General features: G+C 39.0%; 1 protein-coding gene across 2 annotated transcripts in view; it reads right to left on the bottom strand.

The window, feature by feature from the left end:
• Positions 1–684: 684 nt before the first annotated feature.
• LOC127796267 (SNF1-related protein kinase regulatory subunit beta-3) overlaps positions 685–22,279 on the bottom strand; it is a 39,274-nt gene continuing 17,679 nt past the window's right edge. Inside the window, exons 2-3 of one of the 2 annotated variants that reach the window (XM_052328333.1) lie at positions 1,386–1,500; positions 685–1,308 (exon numbers count right to left, since the gene is read on the bottom strand). In XM_052328333.1, the coding sequence (XP_052184293.1) occupies positions 979–1,308; positions 1,386–1,409 (354 nt within the window). In that variant the 5' untranslated portion in view covers positions 1,410–1,500 and the 3' untranslated portion in view covers positions 685–978. The remainder of the gene's footprint in view (positions 1,309–1,385; positions 1,501–22,279) is intronic. The other variant, XM_052328341.1, reaches the window with a different exon arrangement.

The raw sequence follows: 22,279 nt of genomic DNA, 5'->3' as shown, positions 1-22,279 counted from the left end.
TAATTATTTACGGCACATAGTCAACAGACTACGACTATGTTTATGGTTGTGGTTGGCTGGCATATGAAGAATAATTAGGTTATATTTACTCCCAAGCAAGAACTTCTCTTTTAAAAGAGACGAAAGAAACAGCACAGTAGCAGTTAGGTGAGCGTAAATTATTTACCTCCTTGCTTTTAGAGAGTATCATAAAACTAAAAGTACCCTTGGAGGCATAGGAAAAATCTGTGAATTTTTTTTTAATAAAGTGACGTACAAGTCTTGAATGTCATTTTAAAATGTCACTAATAATGTTTTATAGTGAAAACGAATAAAAACTTACTCCTTAAATAAGCCTTCTTTTAGATCAAGCACGGTTCAGGTAAGTTTTTAGCTTTTAAGTGACAAATAAGTAATTTTTGTGATTATCCCAGTATATTTTATTGCCCCGGGGCTGAACAATTTCATCATTCAACGCCAAATAATAGAGCATGCAAATCTAATGGCATTGACTTAATCATGGGAATAAACATCCAATTAAGCACGAACACAAAGCCACCAAAAAAACACATAATAATGAAGCTAAGTCAACTTTTATCTCCAAGGAGCCCAGAGAGATAAGGAGAGCGAAGATTGCGTTGCATTGACCCAGTTCCAACAAGCACTGTACTAGAATAGAAGGGACAAACACTCGGCTCAAACTAATTAAGCAAGTTAAAGAGATGTTAGGAATAACAAACAAAACTTAATTATAGAACGATATCTATTCTGACCACACTTAATGGATGATGATGATGATGATGATGACGATTCATGTCCAGACAATTATCAAGGAAACAACCTAGGTTCACCCGAAGCTCCATCAGCATAAACACGAGATATATATGCTGCTATTTCCCATTCAGGTTTTATATGATGCCGCCGATAATGTGGAGTACAGATATAGAGGACAAACAAACAAACACGAATAAAGGCCTGTAATGTTGTACACTATGAACATCAATTGCTGGTACTTCCCCTTCTTTGAACAGGTTTGTAGAGCACCACAGTGACAAACTTTGAACGGAAGCGATGGGTGATCCCAAGTGCCACAACAGGTCGCGTGGGTTCCCTGCTGTTCTCGATGTAAAGATGATTGAGGATCACATTTTGCGGCAATGGAAGAGATCCAGAATGGTCTCTGCTTGTCGGATGGTTTAGCAATGTGTGTGGCAGTTGTGGAGGGACCACAGGCGGGTCACGTGCCTCGTCTTCATTTCCCAGGTACACGTTATTGTAGCTGGATTCTGGCGAGTTTGGAACTTCGAATCCCACTACAGTTGCTTCATCCTATCCAACAGTTAAAATGTTTAGAGCCCACCTCGGTATAAGGTAGTTAGAAAAGCGAACAAGGTTTTAGGCTTTACTTGATCATCACCACATGGGTTCATTTTGAAGAGGCAACCCAACTGTCTACCAATAAAAGATCATGCACCAATGGAGTCCTTTATTTGATCAGCATGAAAATATGAAGCCCTTTTTCTGTAAGTATGTGCAGAGATGGTCGCACCAGAAATAATTATATAAAGTAACCAAAAAAATACAGAATGTCTGGAAAAGTAAAAAATAGTTCAATAAAACTGCACAAAATTTCATCAACGCCAAACTAATACAATTACAAGTTCTAGTCAAATACAGAAGTCCTACTTGAAAAAGCTCCACTGAGTGATAACATGGCATCTTTTTGCAATTTGTGTAACAGGATGCATCATACTGGAAACATGAAACAAACTGCAGCTTGCAGCAGGTAACAGAAACATAATTTTGTCATACCTAATGCATCAAGTTGACAGGGTAGATAGCTAATTACCCTCAATTCCAAATTTTCTCCAATCCAAATATCCAATTTCGTAAGCCTAGTTTAATAATGAGAACAACCTAAGTTTGCAATGCCAATAGCAACTGAAACTATTAAAAGGGAACCCCCAAAACCTGAGGCTCCCAACTTTGCATGGATCGGGTGAGGGTTGTTTCTGTACGTGTCCAGTCACTCTGGTTCACAAGGAGGCACAGTTACAGACCTTAATAGACGGGGTATCCTTGGCAGAATCAAGGTCTATTGTGTGGCAAGTCATCACTGTAATAGGCACAAGGAAGCTAAACAAATCAGTCACTCTAGTTCCTGGGGATCTTTTCTTTTGCTGGGTTCCTGGGGATTTCTTAGGAGAGAGTAGGGCTGGTTTGTGAAGTTGAAATGAGAGGAGAAGAAGAAGCTGGCTGAGTAGGGTTTGTTTTTGCCTTCTCTCCGTTTTGAGCCTGTGTTTTGTACTCTGGTAAGTGTCAACTCCTTCCTTCCTCAGTAAAAAAATGCTTAAAAGAAAAAGATAAATATCCCGTAAATGTTCCAATCTTGTAGTTCCTACAACTCAATTCAGTATATTCATACTTACATTTTTTAAAATTCATCACTACACTGTAATTTGTTAACTCTCACCCCCCCAAAGAGAGAGGATAGGACAGAGATAGGGGTCAGACAGAAAGAGTAGGATGGACATAGAAAAAAGAAAAGGGAAAAAATTGAATTTCCATCACAGATGAAACACTGCCCCACTAAGAACCCAATTTATCAAGTGCCCGATTAGGAAGCCTAATTCAGGTAATTGACGAGATTAATTGAACTAATGAGCATTCTAAATTGTCTAGAATTAACCATACAAAAGATGATTGAAACCAGAAAATATTTAAGACAAAAACCCACTATGCGCACACTCATTTGGATACCTCTATCAATGCCTAAAGAAATTGGTATAGATTGAACAGGAAGAACAGAGAAATCGTTCTATTGTATTGTATATGGACACCGAATACATTCCCTATTAATAGGGAAGGAGATTACAATATAGGAAAGTTATAGAAAAGGAAGCAAATAAGCTGTACACTATACAAGGAAACTAAAAGATACAATTACAGAAATAGAAAACTTCTTAAATCAGGATTACTTCCTAATCTTGATGATGACATCTGTCTTGATTTTAGGAAAGTTAGCTCAAGATCCTTTCCTCCAATCTCCTCATAGTCTTTGAGAATCTCCAACACTTCCCCTCAACCCGATGAATGAATATCTATCATTCTCAACTTGCTTACAAGTTCTTCAAATCTCTTGATAGGTAAGCCATTTTTTTAATACATCAACAATCTGTTTTTCTAAAGTAACAAAGGGCACACAAACCTCCTTAGCCTCCAACTTTTCTTTAATAAAGTGACAATCAATCTCAACATGTTTGGTCTGATCATGTTGTGCAAGATTATGTGCAATGCTGATGATCGACTAATTGTCACAAAATAACTTTATTGGTCCATTGCTAGGGATTTTTAGGTCTTCCAACACTATTCTCATCCACAATAACTCATATAAACCAAGGGCCATTGCTTTAAACTTAGCCTCTACACTAGACCGAGCAACTACATTCTGTTTTTGTATTTTCAAAACACCAAGTTCCCTCCAAGAAAGACACAATACCCTATAGTCGACCTTCTATCCAATAGTGAGCCCCCATAGTTAGCATCCATGTACCCTGCAACCTCTATTTCTTTCCCTAATCTGAATAGCAAGCCTTTCCCGGGAGTTGTCTTTAGGTAGCATAGAATTCTCCTCACTGATTGCATATGTTCCTCAGTTGGATTATGCATAAACTGACTCACCAGGCTAACAACACATATAATACCAGGTCTGGTGTGAGATAGGTAAATCAAACGGCCCACCAATCTTTGATACCTTCCTTTTTCCACAACCAGACTGTTAGAATTTCCCAGCTTTAGGTTAGGCTCTAAAGGAGTGCCAACAGTCCTGCCACCTAGCATCCATGTTTCCTCCAACAATTCCATGGTATATTTTCTTTGAGAGAGAAAAATACCATCTTTAGTGTAGGCCACTTCTATTCCCAAGAAGTACCTAAGCTTACCAAAATCCTTGATATCAAATTCCCGAGTCAGGTCTTTCTTTAGCTGTTGTTGCTCATCCATATCATCCCTAGTAACAATGATATCATCTACATATACCAGCAATGCAGTTAGATTACCCTTCTTTGAATGTTTAATAAATAGGGTATGGTCTCCCTTACTCTGTCAATATCCCATGGTCTTCATTGCCTTTGAAAATCTATCAAACCAACTCCTTTGGGATTGTTTCAATCCATAAAGAGCTTTTATTTGCTTGCAAACCTGCCCTGTAACTCCGTTATTAAAACCCGGAGGTGGTTCCATGAAGACCTCCTCCTCTAGATCACCATGTAAGAAAGTATTTTTAACATCTAATTGTATCAATTGCCAACCATAATAGCTAAGGATAGGAGAATTCTTACGGTCGCCATTTTTTCCACGGGTGCAAAAGTTTCCAAGTAATCAATGACATAGGTTTGTGTATATCTTTTGGCAACCAACCGAGCTTTATACCTCTCCAGAGTACCATTTGCATTGTACTTCACACTGAATACCCATCTACAACCCATAGGCTAAACACCTTTTGGTATAGGCACCATTTCTCAGGTCTAATTTTTCTCTAAAGCCCTCATTTCCTCTTGCATAGCATGTACCCAATTCTAATTCTGTAATGCCTCTTCCACAGACTTAGGAATGACTATAGAATCAAAGGAAAAAAGAAAACATTTGTGCTTAGGTGACAAACGATGGTAAGAAATGAAATTGGCTATGCGATGCTAAGTGTAGCTCCTAACGCCCTTTCTAATAGCAATGGAAAAGTCCAAATCAGTGTGTAAAGGGTCATGAGACTGAGAGGATTCCAAACCTGACCTTGAGGGGGAAGCTGGTCCTTGCTTAGCACATGGGATAGGTTGACTCCTCCTCTTGTATACTTAGGGTGATCCTTTGAATCTTGCAGGAGACATCGCTGAATCTGGCATAGGATTAGGGGACTCTTGGAATGTTACCTTTGTGGAAGCTAGAATAGGAGAGATAGGAGAAGAAGAACTAGCAGGATCAAGTGGAGTTTGGGACTGGGGTTCATAGGATAGATCAGGAGATGGCTGAAACACTAGTGAGTCCAAACTTGGCAAAGGTTGCTAGTCACCACCTATACTCTCCCCCTGGGGACCAGAAGCACAAGAGTGAAAAAAAGACTGACTTTCCACAAAAGTGACATCCTTAGAGACAACAAATTTTTGAGTAGGAGAATGGTAACATTTATATCTCTTTTGAGTAGGTGAATAGCCAAGGAAGACACATCGAAGAGCCCTAGGATCAAACTTGTCCTTGTGTTGCTTAGACACATGCACAAAGACCACACACCCAAACACCTTAAGAGTAAAAAGAGAATGAAGATTGAATTCTGGGAAGTGAGTTGTGAAACACTGAAAAAGATTGAGATAACCTAGCACCCGTGAAGGAACCCTATTGATTAAATAGGTGGCAATTAACATAGCCTCACCCCAAAAAGATTTAGATATAGAATTCTGAGGCGAGAGAGCTCTAATCACATTTAGGAGATGCCTCATCTTCCTCTCAGCAACTCCATTTTGCTGGGAGGTATCAACACAAGAGGATTCATGGAGAATCCCCTTTTGTTGAAAAAACTGATTTAGATTGTGATTAAAGTAGTCTCTTACATTATCAGTTTTGAATTTCTTAATGGACACCCCAAATTGGGTGAGAATCATCCTATGGAATGGATGTAAGATGTTGCTAAGGGCTTTATCTTTTAATAGGTAAACCCAGGTCATTCTAGTGCAATCATTAACAAAAGAGACAAACCATTTAGCCCTAGAACAGTTGGGAACTTTAGAAGGCCCCAATACATCAGAGTGCACCAAAGACCAGGGAAATAAAGATAGTTTATTACTAATAGCATAAGGAACTCGATGATGTTTTGACAACTCACAACACATGACAGTGGAACTCACTAACATTCAGACCATGAAAGAGATTTGGAAACATAGTTTTCAACAAAAGGAAAAGAGGATGTCCTAGTCTAAGGTGCTGAAGCCATACATCCTTTTTGGTAGAAGCTGGTTAGGAAGAACATGCTAGAATGGGCTGATCTCCTGCAGATGATTCATAGGTCTTCTATAAGTAGTACAACCCCTTGTGTGCTTTACCAACACCAATCATCCTTCCCATGGCTAGATCCTAAAACACACAGTTACAAGGTGAAAAAATCACACGACAATTAAGGTCTTGAGTAAGTTTATGCCCTGAAAGAAGGTTGGTAGAAAGGCTAGGCACATAGAGAACATGCTGGATTTGAAAAACAGGATTTAAGCACATTTTTCCTTGCCCAATTATAGGGACAAACTGACCATTGGCCACTGTAATTTTTCTTGAGTAAGTTTATGCCCTGAAAGAAGGTTGGTAGAAAGGCTAGGCACATAGAGAACATGCTGGATTTGAAAAACAGGATTTAAGCACATTTTTCCTTGCCCAATTATAGGGACCAACTGACCATTGGCCACTGTAATTTTTCTGGAGCTAATTATAGGTTCATAGGTAAGGATCTTAGGTTAGGAGTCATATGATCGGTAGCTCTAGAATCTAATATCCATAATTCATTCCTAGTAATTTGAGAGGCAATAAAGAGCTCAGAATTAAAACACATACCTGCTTGAGTTAGGGAGCATGATTCCCCTTGAAAAGTTTTAAGGAAGGGTTTCAACTTACTGATCTCCTCTGCATTCAACTCTCTCAGATCAAGGATGGCAGTAGATTCACCCTTTTCAGCAGTCTCTTCTCCTTCTTTAGTTGACAGATAGGCTCTTGTGGGATTTTTAGCATGCAGGTTCTTGAATCCTCCCATTTTGCTCAGGACAACTTCTTTACCATGCAATTTGAAGTATGTTTCTTGTATGTGTCTTGGCTTCTTATAGTAGGAACACCACCCTCCTTCCTTGTTCTGTTTCGGGGAAGACTGATCCCTTCCTTGTAATGCTTTTGGCCATGTCCCATGCACCTTAAAAGAACCATAGCAGATCCTTCCACATGATGGTCATTAAACATGGTTTTCCTTCTATGTTCCTCACTTCAAACTATGAAGTAGACCTCATTCAAAGATGGCATTTTCTCATGGCTAAGAATCTGTGCTCTTACCTAATCAAACTTAGGATTGAACCCGGGCAAAAACTCTGCTATTCTATCTCTTTCTAGCATAGAGGTTAGAATAATAGCATCTTCATTACATACCATCTTAATATCTTGATAGTGGTCTAACTCAAACCAAAAACCATTCATCTGATTATAATAATCAGTCACAAACAAGGATCATTGTTTTGTGCTACTGATTTTAGTCTTAATCTCATAAACAACCAATGCATCTTGCACCTTTGAGTAAATTCTCTTCCCTATCTCCCAAATGTCTTTAGCTGTAGATAAAAATATGCATTTTTTACTCACCTTGGGTTGCATGGAACTCCACAGCCATAACATCAACATAGAATCCTCTATGCCCCAAGCAGCAATCATGGGATTCGAGGCCTTAAGGGCTGGTACAGTGAGATGGGAAATCTTCCCCCTTCCCTTCAAAAAGGTCCTCACCAGTGGAGACCATTGGAGGTAGTTACCACCATCTAATCGGTATGAATGGTGCATATCGGGCAGCTTACCAGAAGAAGCACCTCTGATTGATGGCTCAATTGATATTGCTTCTTTCATTTACATAGGAGAAGCTGTTTCTGAAATCTCAGACATTATATGGGACAACTGCTAGAATAGCGAAGAGAGGAACAAGAAACTATCGTGGCAATGAAGGCCAGAAAAGAACGAGTGCAATAAGGCTGATAAAGAAAAATGAGTCTTCCTTAGGTAGGCTCTAATACCATGTAGAAATTGATATAGATTGAACAGGAAGAACAGAGAAATCGTTCTATTGTATTGTATATGGACACCAAATACATTCCCTATTAATAGGGAAGGAGATTACAATATAGGAAAGTTATAGAAAAGCTGTACACTATACGAGGAAACTAAAAGATACGATTACAGAAATAGGAAACTTCTTAAATCAGGATTACTTCCTAATCTCGATGATGATATCTGTCTTGATTTTAGGAAAGTTAGCTCAAGATCCTTTCCTCCAATCTCCTCATAGTCTTCGAGAATCTTCAACAATGCCTACTGAAGTAATATAATGCATGATACAACATACAATATGTAAGAGATTTCTTTTATTCATCATTTTATTTTACTGTCAATAGTAAAGCATCAATCACAAGTTTGATGTAATAGCTTGAAGGAACTCAACATTACCTGTAGCAAATTATTCATCCATTAAGCAAAGCAGAAAAACAAAAGTAATCACCAGAAGTAGAAATCAACTTGGAAACAGGAAGTGGACAACTGTGGAGAAAAAGCTGGTACACTGGATATTTCTCCATTAAAAATAAGCGCCATCTACTCTCATTACCTCTCCCCCATTGCACGAGAGGCTATTAAAAGCAGGTCAGACAAGAGCCATAAAAAGATTTCTTCATATTAAGTTACCATTTCTCCTAAAAGCATAAGCTTAAGAGGCACAGGATCCAACACTGTATATCAAGCTTTCTTGCACTCCCTCTCATGAGAAATCACATGTTGCAGCAACAACAACATATTAAGCCTTAATATTTGATCTCACCATGTGGGGTCGGCAAGTATGGACAAAATTAATTAAGTGGCGGTACAACCCACCAAATAAAAGTGTGAAACACACATCAACAAGGGTATGAACATGTATAAAACATGAGTTGAACCCAAGGCTTTATGAACTGCACTCTAATACCATGTAAAGTTATCAGTAACCCTAAAAACTCAAGCTAGCAGGCAAAGTCAACAACATATATCAAGCTTTCTAACACTTAGAAAGCACAAAAATGCAAAAATGGCATTGGCTATAGTGAGACCAAGCATAAAGAACTTAAAGGTTAGCAATCTAGCATATCTCCAACTTTAGAAAATTCTATGAAAATACCCTTATAGGCATTTTGGGTTTTTTTTCACCAAGGAGATGAAGGCAATGTCAATTGAGTTAGTAATTTATAGATCCTCATAAAGCGAAAAAGAATGTAAAAATATTTATCACAACCTTTTCATTATCTAATTTTGTGGAAATTATTCCAATATGGGGAATATCAATTTGATAACACATCGGGTAAAAGAATCTCATAGGTTCTATATTCAACCAACTCAATGGCGCGCATGATAAGTACACGAGAAATTAAAAATTTGATCAAACAAATCATCACCACAAGCAGTGTTATTAAAGGCTCAAGGCGCATAGGGTCTTGGAGCCTGAGGAGCAAGGCGCCTCGCGTGCCTAGTTGAACTAGACGCATGCTAACAAAAAGAAAAAGAAAAATATATGTCCTAGTTGAAGACTACGGTATAAAATAAGTCCTAACTCCTAATAATATATTCACAAGCATGTTATAAAAAAAATTAAAAAATTTAACATATACTAACTAAGAAAAATATTAAAACAAGTTATATATCTGTAAATTCTAGCAAAGCACATCCAATCATATTTCAGAAACCGACATATAAGCATCACAAAAGTTAAAAGAGTTTGTAAGAAAAGCCTTTAACTAAACTTAGATTAGATCTTAAACAATTTGTTCTTAAATCTTAATTAAAATTAACTAATTATGAATTTTTAAATAATATAAAAGTCATCCTCATCATCAAGATCTAACATTTCCATATTCCTATCATCAAAAGCATCATCTCCAATATCCTCTTCTTCCACAGCAAATCCCTCTTCCTCTTCCTCTTCCTCTTCCTCTTCATCATATCCCTTTCCCTCTTCATCTTCACTTAGTGTTTAGTTATAATTGGAATTAGAATTTGAGAAGTTCTCTTCTCCTTTTAGGATCGGATTCTATTAAGAAACACAACAATAAATAAAATATCAATTCCAATTAGTATTTACTTAGAATCTGAAAAGTTTCATTTTCTTATTAGGATTCCATTAAAAATTACAATAATAAACATTTAAAAGATAAAACAATCAAAATTCTATTAAAAAACAGCCAAGTGCGCCTAAAGGCTTATACTCGCCTTTGCACGCCTTGCTAGCATTTGCTCGCCTAGGACCCTTCTAGGCGCCAAAGCTATGTGGCCTATGCCTAAGCACGCCTTTAATAACACTAATCACAAGCCCAAATCCCATTAGGTGAGGTCAGCTACATGGTTTGTAGTGCTCCAATCATCTCAATTTATGGCCATGTCTTTATTATATCCCATGTCAAGTCCAAGAGTTTTTCCATCATCTTTTTGGGCTCTTCCTTTATATCTCTTGCTAGTATTATTCATGCTCCTCGTAGGTCTGTCCATTGATTTTCTTCTCACATGCTCAAACTATCTTTAATTGTGTCTTCTCTTGTGCATATTTTCTTCAATAGATGCCACTCCAACCTTATTACAAATAATTTCCTTTTTAATTTTATCTTTCTTATATAGCTGCAACTGGACACTACATGATAATATCCTCATTTTAGTTACATTTATATTTTGCACATATGCCACTTTAACTGTCCAATATTTTCCACCATAAAACAAATATGGTTTTATAGCCATCTGATATAACTTTTCTTTAGCTTTAGAGGGACTTATAGAAATGTTAGATGCACTAGTCCACTTCAACCACCCAATATTAATTCTATGAATTGACATTCAAAATCTCCCCTTCTTTTTGAACAATTAATTTAACATGCCTAACCTAATCTTATTTAGGAGTAACGTAGTCTTAGAATCTCCAGTAGGACATCATCCACAGTTCCAATTTTCAAAACTTGCATCCCGTATATTTGGTTTTTTGACTTGCTGAACTTGAAACATTCAGAAGATTTTGACAGAAGGTCTTAAGGAGGTTGTCAACCATTCCTTGAGGACTGCCAACAACCCTCCTTGATCTATCGGCAGTTTGGTTGTCCCTGAATCAAGCACCTCTCTGTTTTGCTTGCCTTCCAATTATATAGGTCCTTATTCTTCATTTAGGCACAGTATAGGTATTCTCAATAGGTCTCATTACACCCCATATTGCTTTTATTCATTCCCCAAATACAAACATATCGGCAACCATGGTGTTAATAAATCCAACAACAACTCTCTTGCAACAGAACAACATAACGTAATGTACTTCAAACCTGCACAATCAGAATACAAGTGGCATAAACCAACATCATAGGCCACACATCTGAGGCTATACACAGATCAAATGTTACTATACAGTCCCAATTACAACCACTATATCATCTTTTACAGCATACTCGATACATCAAAAATAATCAAATGCTTTACCCAAACAAGGTATGCCCTACATGGCTATCCGCTTGTATTGTCCAAGACTGTATCCTACACTACGGGCTCAATTTCCTGAATCCTCAACTGTAGAATATGATAAAACATGCAGTGAGCTATAATAGTGTCATGACCCTAGGGTTTAACTACGGTCTAGGAAGGAAATTGGAAGAATTTGGGAGAGAAACAAAGAAGAATTGGAGGGAGAGACAGCAGAAATCAAGAGAAAAGAGGAAAAATACGGGAGAACGAGAGAGAGAAAGTAAGGGGGGAAATATGAATTCACTATATCATTTAAACATACATTTTTCTACATGCTATGGCCTATTTATAGGCTATTCAACTGATAGTATATTGTAGAACAGCACCCATGTGCACTTTAACAGAATTAATAGCATGATTAGCATCTCCTAACAAACAATTGTAACTAATGACAGCATTGCCCTTCTAATTCCTCGTGGGTCATGACAATCCCCTCTCCTTGAAAGGTTTCTTGTTCCCAAGAAACTTATTACTATTGAGCCATTGTTATTCATCCAATGCCCATCTTCACCAACTAGTTTCTTCTTCGCCTTTTCTTGGTCTCCTCTTGTATTACCCTTTTCTCTTGCTTTCTCTTTCCTTCTTCCTTAACAGTACTACAACTAGCTGCAACCCCAAGTCCAGTCATCCAACTCTTCCTTATTGCCATTGAAAATGGTTCCAATGGAGCTGTCATTCTTGTAACCATCTCATTTTCAGTCATAGGAAGAAATTCAAACTTCTCTTTAAGCAAATCAACCCTTTTGGCAGTTGTTGTCCTATTTTGTGTGCCCGTGCCAATGACATACATATGAGATGTCCCAAACAAGGTGCCCGATACAATCCTTTCCTCCTTCTCCTCAAGTACTTGGTTAAGAGGCTTTTCAGGCTCCTTCCTCTGCTACTTCTGAAGATCAATAACATTAGGAGTCTCAACACCAGTAGGAGTGCTTGAGAGGCTATCAACTAATTGAATGCCACCCTCCAACTCCTCTTCCTTAATCTCTTTTGCAACAATTATCTTTTCTTTCTTGTCATTTTGAATTACCTGATTCAATTTAGATTGTTCCTCATTCTTTGCAGCTACCATTCCCATTATTAGGACCTCATCAGCCTCATACTTCTCATCAGTTACATGAACACCATCTTCCTCTTCCACTGCTACTTCATCAGCTTCCTGCACTACTTGATGAGCAACCTTGGAAGCTCCTTTGATAACATCAGTTTTGGTCCTTTCCCTAAACCGGGTACACAAGTCGCTTACAAACTCTGGCCAGCTACAATACACCCTTCCTCGGCTCCAATTCTGGAACCAAGCCATGTTCACTTTCTCCATTTCAGCTATCAGTATTGGTAGAATACCCGTTCACACCGCCCAATCCACCATTTAGGCTTCTCTCTTTCAAATGCAGGAATGTACATTCGTGAGCCCGGGGGTGTGGAGTGAGTTCCCCCAACTCCTCGTCCCAAGTTTCCCTCCTCTGCATCATCCATTCCTAATATTAGGGACACAACAACCTTAGAAATACCTCTCATCTGCTGACAGCTTTTAGTATAACCTTTAGACTGTAGGCCATGCTTTTCATTGCAACTCTCATATCCAATCTGAATTAAGGAAACAAAATATTCCTTAGAGAGACGTTCAGTTGGAATACTAACTTGAAATTTATATGAAAGTAGGATCAAAAAGTCGTCCAGCTATCTATTGAGGTCCTTGATACCTTTTCTTGTTGCAACAACTAATCTTTCAGCCATCTCCTCCATTCACTTCCTTGAAAATTCACTGTTGTAACAACCTCTTGCTCAACTTCTAAGGATCTCTTCAGAAATTTACTCCGACAATTTAGCCAACCTCAATTCACTGCTTCAAGTTCAGCCAAGAAACAACCTACAAGTGTCACCCCTGAATCACTTGAATCCACAAATTTTCCGTGACTTAATCGGCTCTGTTGAGTTTTTTGAGAATCACGTACAACAGCTTCCAAGGACAGCCTTCCAGTACTCAATTTAGAAAACCTAAGTCTGCCTTGTAATCGCTTCTAGGAGTCACCTATCAAATTGGCACTCTAATCACAATAGTTACTGTCGAAATCATCTAGATCTGCTTCGCCTAGACTTCAACTTATCACTACTAAGATTGCCTCACCTCAACTTCGACAAATCACTGCTAAGATCGCTTTGGGAGCTACCTAACTCATAGCCGAGGAAAGATCGGCTCCGTTACAGTACTTCAAAGTCGCCTCCAGATCTCAAAAGAAAATCACCATTGGAAATTAATAACAGATAAGTATCATTGCACTCGCCGAAATTCCGCCAGATCGTCGGAATTCACCACTGAATTTGCCTAGGTATGCTTCCCATTCACACGTCTTCAAATCTTGTTCGAGATTAGCGAAATTCCCTGCCACAAGACTACTATTGTGCCACTCTGATTTGCCTTCCAATTCAACTTGGTATCACTGCAGAACTCTCCTAGACTACATTGACTTCAATTCCAACCCGAAGTTGCTTTGCTCGGCTTCGCTTTTCAAATCCGAATTTGCTTTGCTCGACTACGCCTTCAAATTCAAGTTCAATTCCTCCTTGCAACTGGTTGTTGGGTTGGATTGCCTGGCCCGCACAATTTCAGTTCATCTCTTCTACCTTCGAGTCGATTTCTCCAAAATTGACAGTATGAGAATCGCCGCTAGCAAAAATCTGCTTCTGGACGGTTTTCAATCTCAATTGCCCAAGGTTTTGCTTCTCATCACGACTTCCTTGTCGCCAGATTCGATGCCTTCTTCTCTCACTTGATCACCGTCCAAGGCCTGGAGAACCACTAGCTTTGCTGCAATCTTCTTGGAGTCACTGTCACCACCTAATCACCGACCACTAAGTTGGAATTCACCTGAATTCTCTACTCATCGTTTCTACCAAGAGTCGTCGGAATCAATTGCTAACAACTTCCGGATCACAGCCGAAAATCGTCGGCTTTGATACCAAATGTCAAAACCCTAGGGTTTAGCTAGGGTCTAGAAAGGAAATTGGAAGAATTCATGAGACAAACAGAGAAGAATTGGAGGGAGAGACAGAGCAAAAATCAAGAGAAAACAAGGAAGAACGAGAGAGAAAAAGCAAGGGGGAAATATGAATTCACTATATCATTTCAACATGCACTTCTCTACATGCTATGGCCCATTTATAGGCTATTCAACTGATAGTATATTGTAGAACAACACTCATGTGCACTTTAACAGAATTAATAGCATCTCCTAACAAACAATTGTAACTAATGACAACATTGCCCCTTTAATTCCTCTTAGGTCATGACAAATAGCTCAGTAAGACAACAACCACATGTGCACAAGCCATGAAAATACACCCAAAAAAATGTTCAACAATAACTGGGTACTCCTATGGGCACAAGGCAACACCTACTCACTCTATCCCCACAGTTGACAAACAACTTCCTAGGAAACCAATGGTTTTAAGCCCAACCCGCAAGGGATGTGTCTCACACAGGCATTCCCGGGTACATAGCCAAATTAGTTCGTATGCTCAACCCACAACATACATTTCCAATAGAACAGTGAACCACACACAGCAATACATCATACTACATACAGACCAGCCTAATGCTCATACTATGCACAAAGTATAAATGAGAGAGTGATTTTACAAAAGATGCAAAAGAACTGGAATGTTGTTAATACAGCAAAAAATCTCCCACAGAGAGCTCCATACCAGGCTTTTGCAATAGTCTCTGTAATTCACTCAGACAGCTCAGCATTTCAGCAATCTCAGCAACTTTCTCACAAGCCCTAATGGTCTCTTACACACTCACTGTTAAACACAACATTATACTATCACACACAGCTCTCAGCACTTTCGGTGAGCACACAAATCCACGTAGCTCACTGTTTATACACAACACCATGTAATTGCTCAATAACTGCACTACCGCAACACAGAGAAATACAATTGTTCATCCAACATTGCTCTCACCCATAAGGAGGACAAAACTACTCATTCTCATTTCTCCCCCATTGTGGTTTATAAAGACAAAGGAAAGTTGGGGATGTGGTAAAAGTGGATTTTTTCCATTGGTAGCTCCTTTCTAGCGCAGCTTTATGCAGATCTCATACAGCCTTTCAGGCTTTTGCAAGATTTGTCCCCCACTTCCAATCTATTTGCAGCTGGAGGTCCCACTCCAGAGGGGAGCATGACAAATATTGTCACAGGGCCAAAGAGTTAATTATAAAACATAAATATATGCATTCATATATATTAGGACTGGTTCAATCAAAATATAACGCTTAAGCTAAAATAGAACAAAAATATATATGTTTCTCTCTTTACTTTTACAAAAGTATTACACTTACTTTTTTCCTTACAAAAATTATAATATATTTTAAATGTCACATGAAAAGCCAGTGTATATGAAAAAATCTTGAAAGGTAGGGGGATGCATGAGGCTCTGCCTCTGGGTCTCTGACAGCCCTGCCTTTATGCAACCACTAACAATCCTCTCTCAGCCTTTGAGAATTATTCAGTTTTGCATATCTCAGATATCAGATCTTCTTATACAGCCACACAAAGCCCACTGCAGCTGTAACATATCACTCTCTCCCTTCTTGTCCCTAGCCAACCAGCTGAAAAATTTGTGATTATTCCACAGCGCCAATAAGCTACACCTAGGCCATCACTTGACCTATTTACCTTTAAACTTCTCCCTACCTTTACAGCATTCTTCAGCCAACCAAAATCTCCCATTTCAGCACAGCTCTCTAAAGTTTACACACAAACACATATACACACACATACATACACCCCTTGCAGTCTTGAAATTGCTTTAAGGTACAGCCACACTTGAGACTTCTATACACATATACCCTTTTTCCTCCTCCACTTTTCCTCAGCCAATGGGCTTCAATAACACAATACCTGCAGCCTCCAATTTTGTGCCCAGAGGTTCAGCTTTTCCTTCAAAAACCATTTTCACCTTTTTCTTCTCGTCCCTATCTTCCATTGCACTTTATCAATTTAAAATTACTTTACCACTTCTGCTCACATATATACATACTAAAGACCAAAGAGTGTCCATACACAAGAGAGAAAGATGTAAATGTACCAAATGCCTTTTATAAGTAGCCTACAGACTCCCAGCACTTACATTTCTTGCAATCACCAAGGAGTGAACAGATGATCAGAAGTTGTTAAATAATTGGGAAAAAGAAAGAATACTTTCTCACATTTTCAAGGAATGAATGTACAAGTATAAATACAGAACAACTCCTAAGAAATCTCCTAAGTTTTAGGACTAGATAATTTCTAGAATATAGGACTAGATATTTCCTACTTTCTAGGACTAGATTACAACAATTAATTTACAGAAAAATACAACATAAATCAGTAAGTTAGTTGTGGATAATTCTGGCTGCTACTCTATCTTTATCTTCTACTCTATCTTCTCCAACAGAAGTCTATCTTCAACATCAATAAGTCCTCATGGGTCAAATAAAATGAAGCCTGATCATTACTTCTGGTTCACCAAATCTCAGGCTATAATATACCAATTCCCCATTCATTAAGGCCTCGAGTTTCACATGAAAATCATCAAAATACTCTGCTTGTTACAAGCACAAACTGTCAATAGTTCCTTCAAAACTATTGACAGTATCATAAAGTTCTAAAACTGTCAATGAGGCTGTTGACAGGGTTTAAACCCTTGGTATATGCTGATCTGTCCAACCTAAATGTCGGCCAAGTCATGAAAGCTGTTGACAGTTCCCACCAATCTGTTGACTGTTTTTAGCCACCTTTTGTACTTGTGAAAATTTCACATTGTAGGCCCCTAGAAATTAATTTCTTTGTTTGATTATGTGAGAGTAAAATAATAGTATAAAAGATAAAGTGAATCCCTGTCATGAACCTAGGGTTCATGACGGACTGAAATGGACAATCGGAAAGATCCGATTGAATTAAGGTTAAGAGCAAAATGTATTAGAGGGAAAATTGAAGAAGAATGGGAGAGAAATTAGAGAGAAAATGAGGGAGAGCAGAATAGAAAAATGAGAGGGAGATTGTAGAGAAATTGTAGAGAGAGAATCAGATTTCAATTATCAATTCAAGCATCTTTCCTCTCCTCCTACAATGGGCCTTTTTATAGGCATAGGTAGCTCCTTAACTAATTTCTAACAGCACCCATGTGCTTCTAACAAACAACCAAATATCTCCTAACAAACTAATATGAGCCTATTACAATACTACCCCTTTTATTATATCCTATCCAATATTATCTTTCTAATCCTTCTAGGGACATGACAATTTCCTCGCCTTGAAACATGTCTTGTCCCCAAGACATGCCAAACCTTCACAGCTTCCATTATGCTCCCTTTTTCCTTTTCTTCCACAGCTTAGCTGGAGAAATTTTGAAGATATCTTTCACTGCCAATGGAAGGATCTCAGGTGACTTTTGCTCTCCATGCATGGTATGAGTCTTCCCACTGCTAGTAACACCATAAGCAAACATTGTACCATTAATTCCTTGCATGGCACCACTTACAATCTGCTGGGCTGCAACATCAATTCCGGTCTTCAATCCTCCCTTCAACAAGGGTGACAAAAATTCCAATCGGCCAACTGTAGCAATAACGAACATAATGGAATGAGACTTGTTCTTTCCAACCAAACTCTCGACAGCAACATGGTGACACCATTTAGGATCAGCGAGACTTCCTCTTGCTGGTGTTGTCTTCGCCTTATCATTAGCTAAGGAATCCTCAGCATTATCCAACATCATAGACAGTGGAACCTTATCATTAGGAACTCCACCACCCATTCCCTTTCTTATAGAATTTTGATCTTGGACACCCTCCAATCCTTCAGTCCCTGCACTAGTCAACAGAGGTAATGAATTGGCCTTGGCTTCCTCGGTCACTTCATCAATTGCTTCCCCATTTTCCTCCTTCGACTATTCCACTCCAAGGAATTCCTCCTTGTTAAAACTTCCATGATAATCATCAAAATATTCCACCGGAAAGTTGTAACGATACTTCCTAATAAGTATCATCACAAACTCTTACAACTTCTCGCGAAACATTCGACCGAATTCCTTGCACTCTTCATCAAACCCTCTGTTGGTTCCTTTGTCCCTTCGGCTAGTCTCATTCTCAAACTTCTTTTCCCAAATTTGATGCTTCTGGTCAACTGAAAATGCAGCATTCTTTGGCTGCCATTGAAACTCCATTCCAGCTGAAAATGAAGCATTATTTTGCTGCAATTTAGGGCCCATCTGCTCCATGAATGCACTGCTATCAATGGCCTTATGATCAGGTCGTCCCCCTGAAAATACAGCACCCTTCTGTTGCGACTGAGACTGTCCTCGTGCGTGCACTACTCGTCTTGGCTGGAATCTCACTGGCTGGAAAAGCAAAAGGCCAAGAAAACGCAGCCCTTTCCATCATCATTCCTCACACTTCCCGCCTAGAATCGCCTTGCTTCCAGAAAATCCCTTCCGATAATCGCTGGACAGTTGCAACTCTAAAAATTGCTCCAAGTTCTAACAACGATTGTCAAGATGCAACAATCGCTTCTAGACTAATTTCTTATTCACTGAAATGTCAGCTCTGAATCGGATTGGAACAACCTCTCAACAGCCAAGAAACACTGTTGGAATTAGTTTCCCGTGATCAATTTACAGTGATCGAATGAACTGTTTTCGTCGAAATCTCAGCCGAGAACCAACACTAATCATCATCCGCTTCACCCAATCACCATCCAACACTCCAAATCTGCTTCGACTGCAATTTCCGATCAACCTAAACTGCTCTAGGAGTCACTGGAAGCTTCGTCGGAATCGCCTGGTGCAATCATTTCCAGCACTCGATCACAGCAAATCAAGATCGCCCAGACTCTCTATGCAACTGCTGTGATTCAACGACTACCCCCACCTGCTTCCTCTTCGTATAATAATTACCGAAATTATTGGCCGAGGATCACTCACCTGCTGCGCCTTCCAATTCCGAACTGAGGGTGCTTGCTTGCTTGGAGATTAACACCTCCCAGCGCCAACTACCGCCCAATCAACGACTAACACCAGCGTCTCTGCTGTCGCTGGCCAGAATCGGTTCTGCTTGCGATTGCTACGGATTCAACAATCTTCTATGGCCGATTCCTTCTCACCCAATCACCGACCAATTCAGAATCGCCCAGCAGAATCCGCACTCACTGTCAAGTTTGTTTTCCGTTCCGAGCCGATTCAATCGTGATTGCTAGGATCCTGATCACTTGAATCTGTCTTCTAAATTCCTCAATCCTTCCTCGTTTGACAAGGGCTATTCACCGAATCCGTTTGAACTGGTTGCGACAGCCTTCCTCACCCCTGTCGTCAACTCCAACGGAGCTCCTGCAACCTGTATTCTACTTCAGTCACACACACCTAGGCGGTCTGCTTCACCTTCAACGGACTCACACTTGCCTTGGACAGTCGCCACACTCCCAAGTCCAAATCGCGACCTCCTGGCCGTTTGCATCAACACCAACGGACTCGCTATCACCTCGGAACTTCTGCCTATTCACGAACGGCTGGGTTGCTCGCCTTCCTTAATCGGTTCTGTTACTTAATCGGCGCCACTCTAAAACGTTAATCGACTCTAGCGCAACTCACGCTTCCTGAATTCACAACCGAGAGTCATGACAGACTCGTCTTCAATATTTCAACTCAAATCTACTACAATCACGAGGGCCGAGAATTAATCCTCCTCTGAGATACCCTCCAAGCGCACTGGAATACTTGAACTCGCCTATTCCGTTTAATCACTGAAATTGATTTCAGCAGCCTTCAAAATGAATCGAAACCACAGCCAAGAACCGTTGCTCTGCTTCGACTCTAGTTGGATTACCTCCAAATCGATCGGACATTATTGAATTTCCGAACTCACAGCCGAGGACGACTGCTCTGATACCAATTTGTCATGAACCTAGGGTTCATGACGGACTGAAATGGACAATCGGAAAGATCCGATTGAATTAAGGTTAAGAGCAGAATGTATTAGAGGGAAAATTGAAGAAGAATGGGGGAGAAATTAGAGAGAAAATGAGGGAGAGCAAAATAGAAAAATGAGAGGGAGATTGTAGAGAAATTGTAGAGAGAGAATCAGATTTCAATTATCCATTCAAGCATCTTTCCTCTCCTCCTACAATGGGCCTTTTTATAGGCATAGGTAGCTCCTTAACTAATTTCTAACAACACCCATGTGCTTCTAACAAACAACCAAATATCTCCTAACAAACTAATATGAGCCTATTACAATACTACCCCTTTTATTATATCCCTATCCAATATTATCTTTCTAATCCTTCTAGGGACATGACAATCCCCTATCTAACATCTTAAACTTTTAAATGAGATGGTGTTTAACAATTCAACATGGTATTAGAGTAGGCATAGGTCCTGAGCTCAAACCTCATTACGAATCCAATATTTAAATTGTTGCACATGGTCAGACTAGTTATTATGAAGCCTGAACACATGAGGGGGTGTGTTGAGAGTAAAATAATAGTATAAAAAATAAAGTTAATACTCTATCTAACAACTTAAGATTTTAGATGAGATGATAGTTAACAATTAGTTATAATGACACATCATCATTAGTCCTCCTTAATGGCCTAGATTGGTGCAAATTAAAGTGGATCATTACATTAAGGCACTTCTCCTTGGAGTACTTTGTGAGTTCATCATCACAAGAGCAAAGATGTAAGGTCTTAATGCAAATTCTTGATGTAATCCAATTGTAATTGAAAAAGCTTGGAATCTCCTCCATAAGTCCTACTTCATGTTTCTACTTGATTATGTATAAGCAATACTAACTCTTTTCTCTAAAACTCTTCACAATACATCTCTAGGGACTCTTATCATAAGCTTTTTCTAACTTATAAACACAATATACAAATTCTAACTCTCCATATGACTCTAGCACAGGTCTAGGGAAAGCAACTCTATCTGAATACAGATTCCAAGAAAGAAAACTTATTGACTTGCAAAAAAATAAGAAAGATAACTTCTCGAGTTCCAATAATGGTTAAGTTTAAGCATTGTACTTATCGAAGGTCTTGGTTGTTACATGCTTTGACATATAAAAAAGAAATAATGTCAAAACCCTGTACAACTTCCAGCAGCAAACAAAGAGCAAAGGCTTCAGAAGAAGCTCACCAATAAAAGGAGCAACAGAAACAGAACAGTAAGAGAAGTGAACAGAAGTACAATGCCACAGGTCTAGGGAAAGCAACTCTATCTGAATACAGATTCCAAGAAAGAAAACTTATTGACTTGCAAAAAAATAAGAAAGATAACTTCTCGAGTTCCAATAATGGTTAAGTTTAAGCATTGTACTTATCGAAGGTCTTGGTTGTTACATGCTTTGACATATAAAAAAGAAATAATGTCAAAACCCTGTACAACTTCCAGCAGCAAACAAAGAGCAAAGGCTTCAGAAGAAGCTCACCAATAAAAGGAGCAACAGAAACAGAACAGTAAGAGAAGTGAACAGAAGTACAATGCCACAGCAAAGGAAAAACTAAAATACAGGGCCTAATAAAAAGGAATGAATGCTCCTCATCCTTGAAGGCCCTTCTATTCCTTTCTTTCCAGATGTGGAACATCACAAAGAAAGGGATGAGAGATGAATCATTTCTCTGTCTTGGTTGCTAGATTTAACGAGAATGGGCTGCACGATATCTGGGAAGCAAAGTTTTTGAGGGAGTAGTGGAATTCAAGGCACATAACAGACTTGCAAACTAGACTAGATGTAGTAGCATTTAACTAGGTACTATAGGGCTTCCTATTTGGTGACCAGTGAGAAGGAATAATGCTTTTATAACTAGAAAGAAGAGAAACAACCCAGGAGTTAAGCAACATCTTAAACACAGTACCTCAAGTTCTTGAAAACTCAACGGTATACTAAAAGAGAAAGTGGGTAGATATATATATTATATAATATAAGCAAACACTATCTTTTGGTGTTATGAAGCTTTGTCAATAAAT

This window comes from Diospyros lotus, chromosome 1 (assembly GCF_014633365.1).
Source record: "Diospyros lotus cultivar Yz01 chromosome 1, ASM1463336v1, whole genome shotgun sequence".
Lineage (NCBI taxonomy): Eukaryota > Viridiplantae > Streptophyta > Magnoliopsida > Ericales > Ebenaceae > Diospyros > Diospyros lotus.
This window is presented reverse-complemented; position numbering and strand designations above follow the sequence as displayed.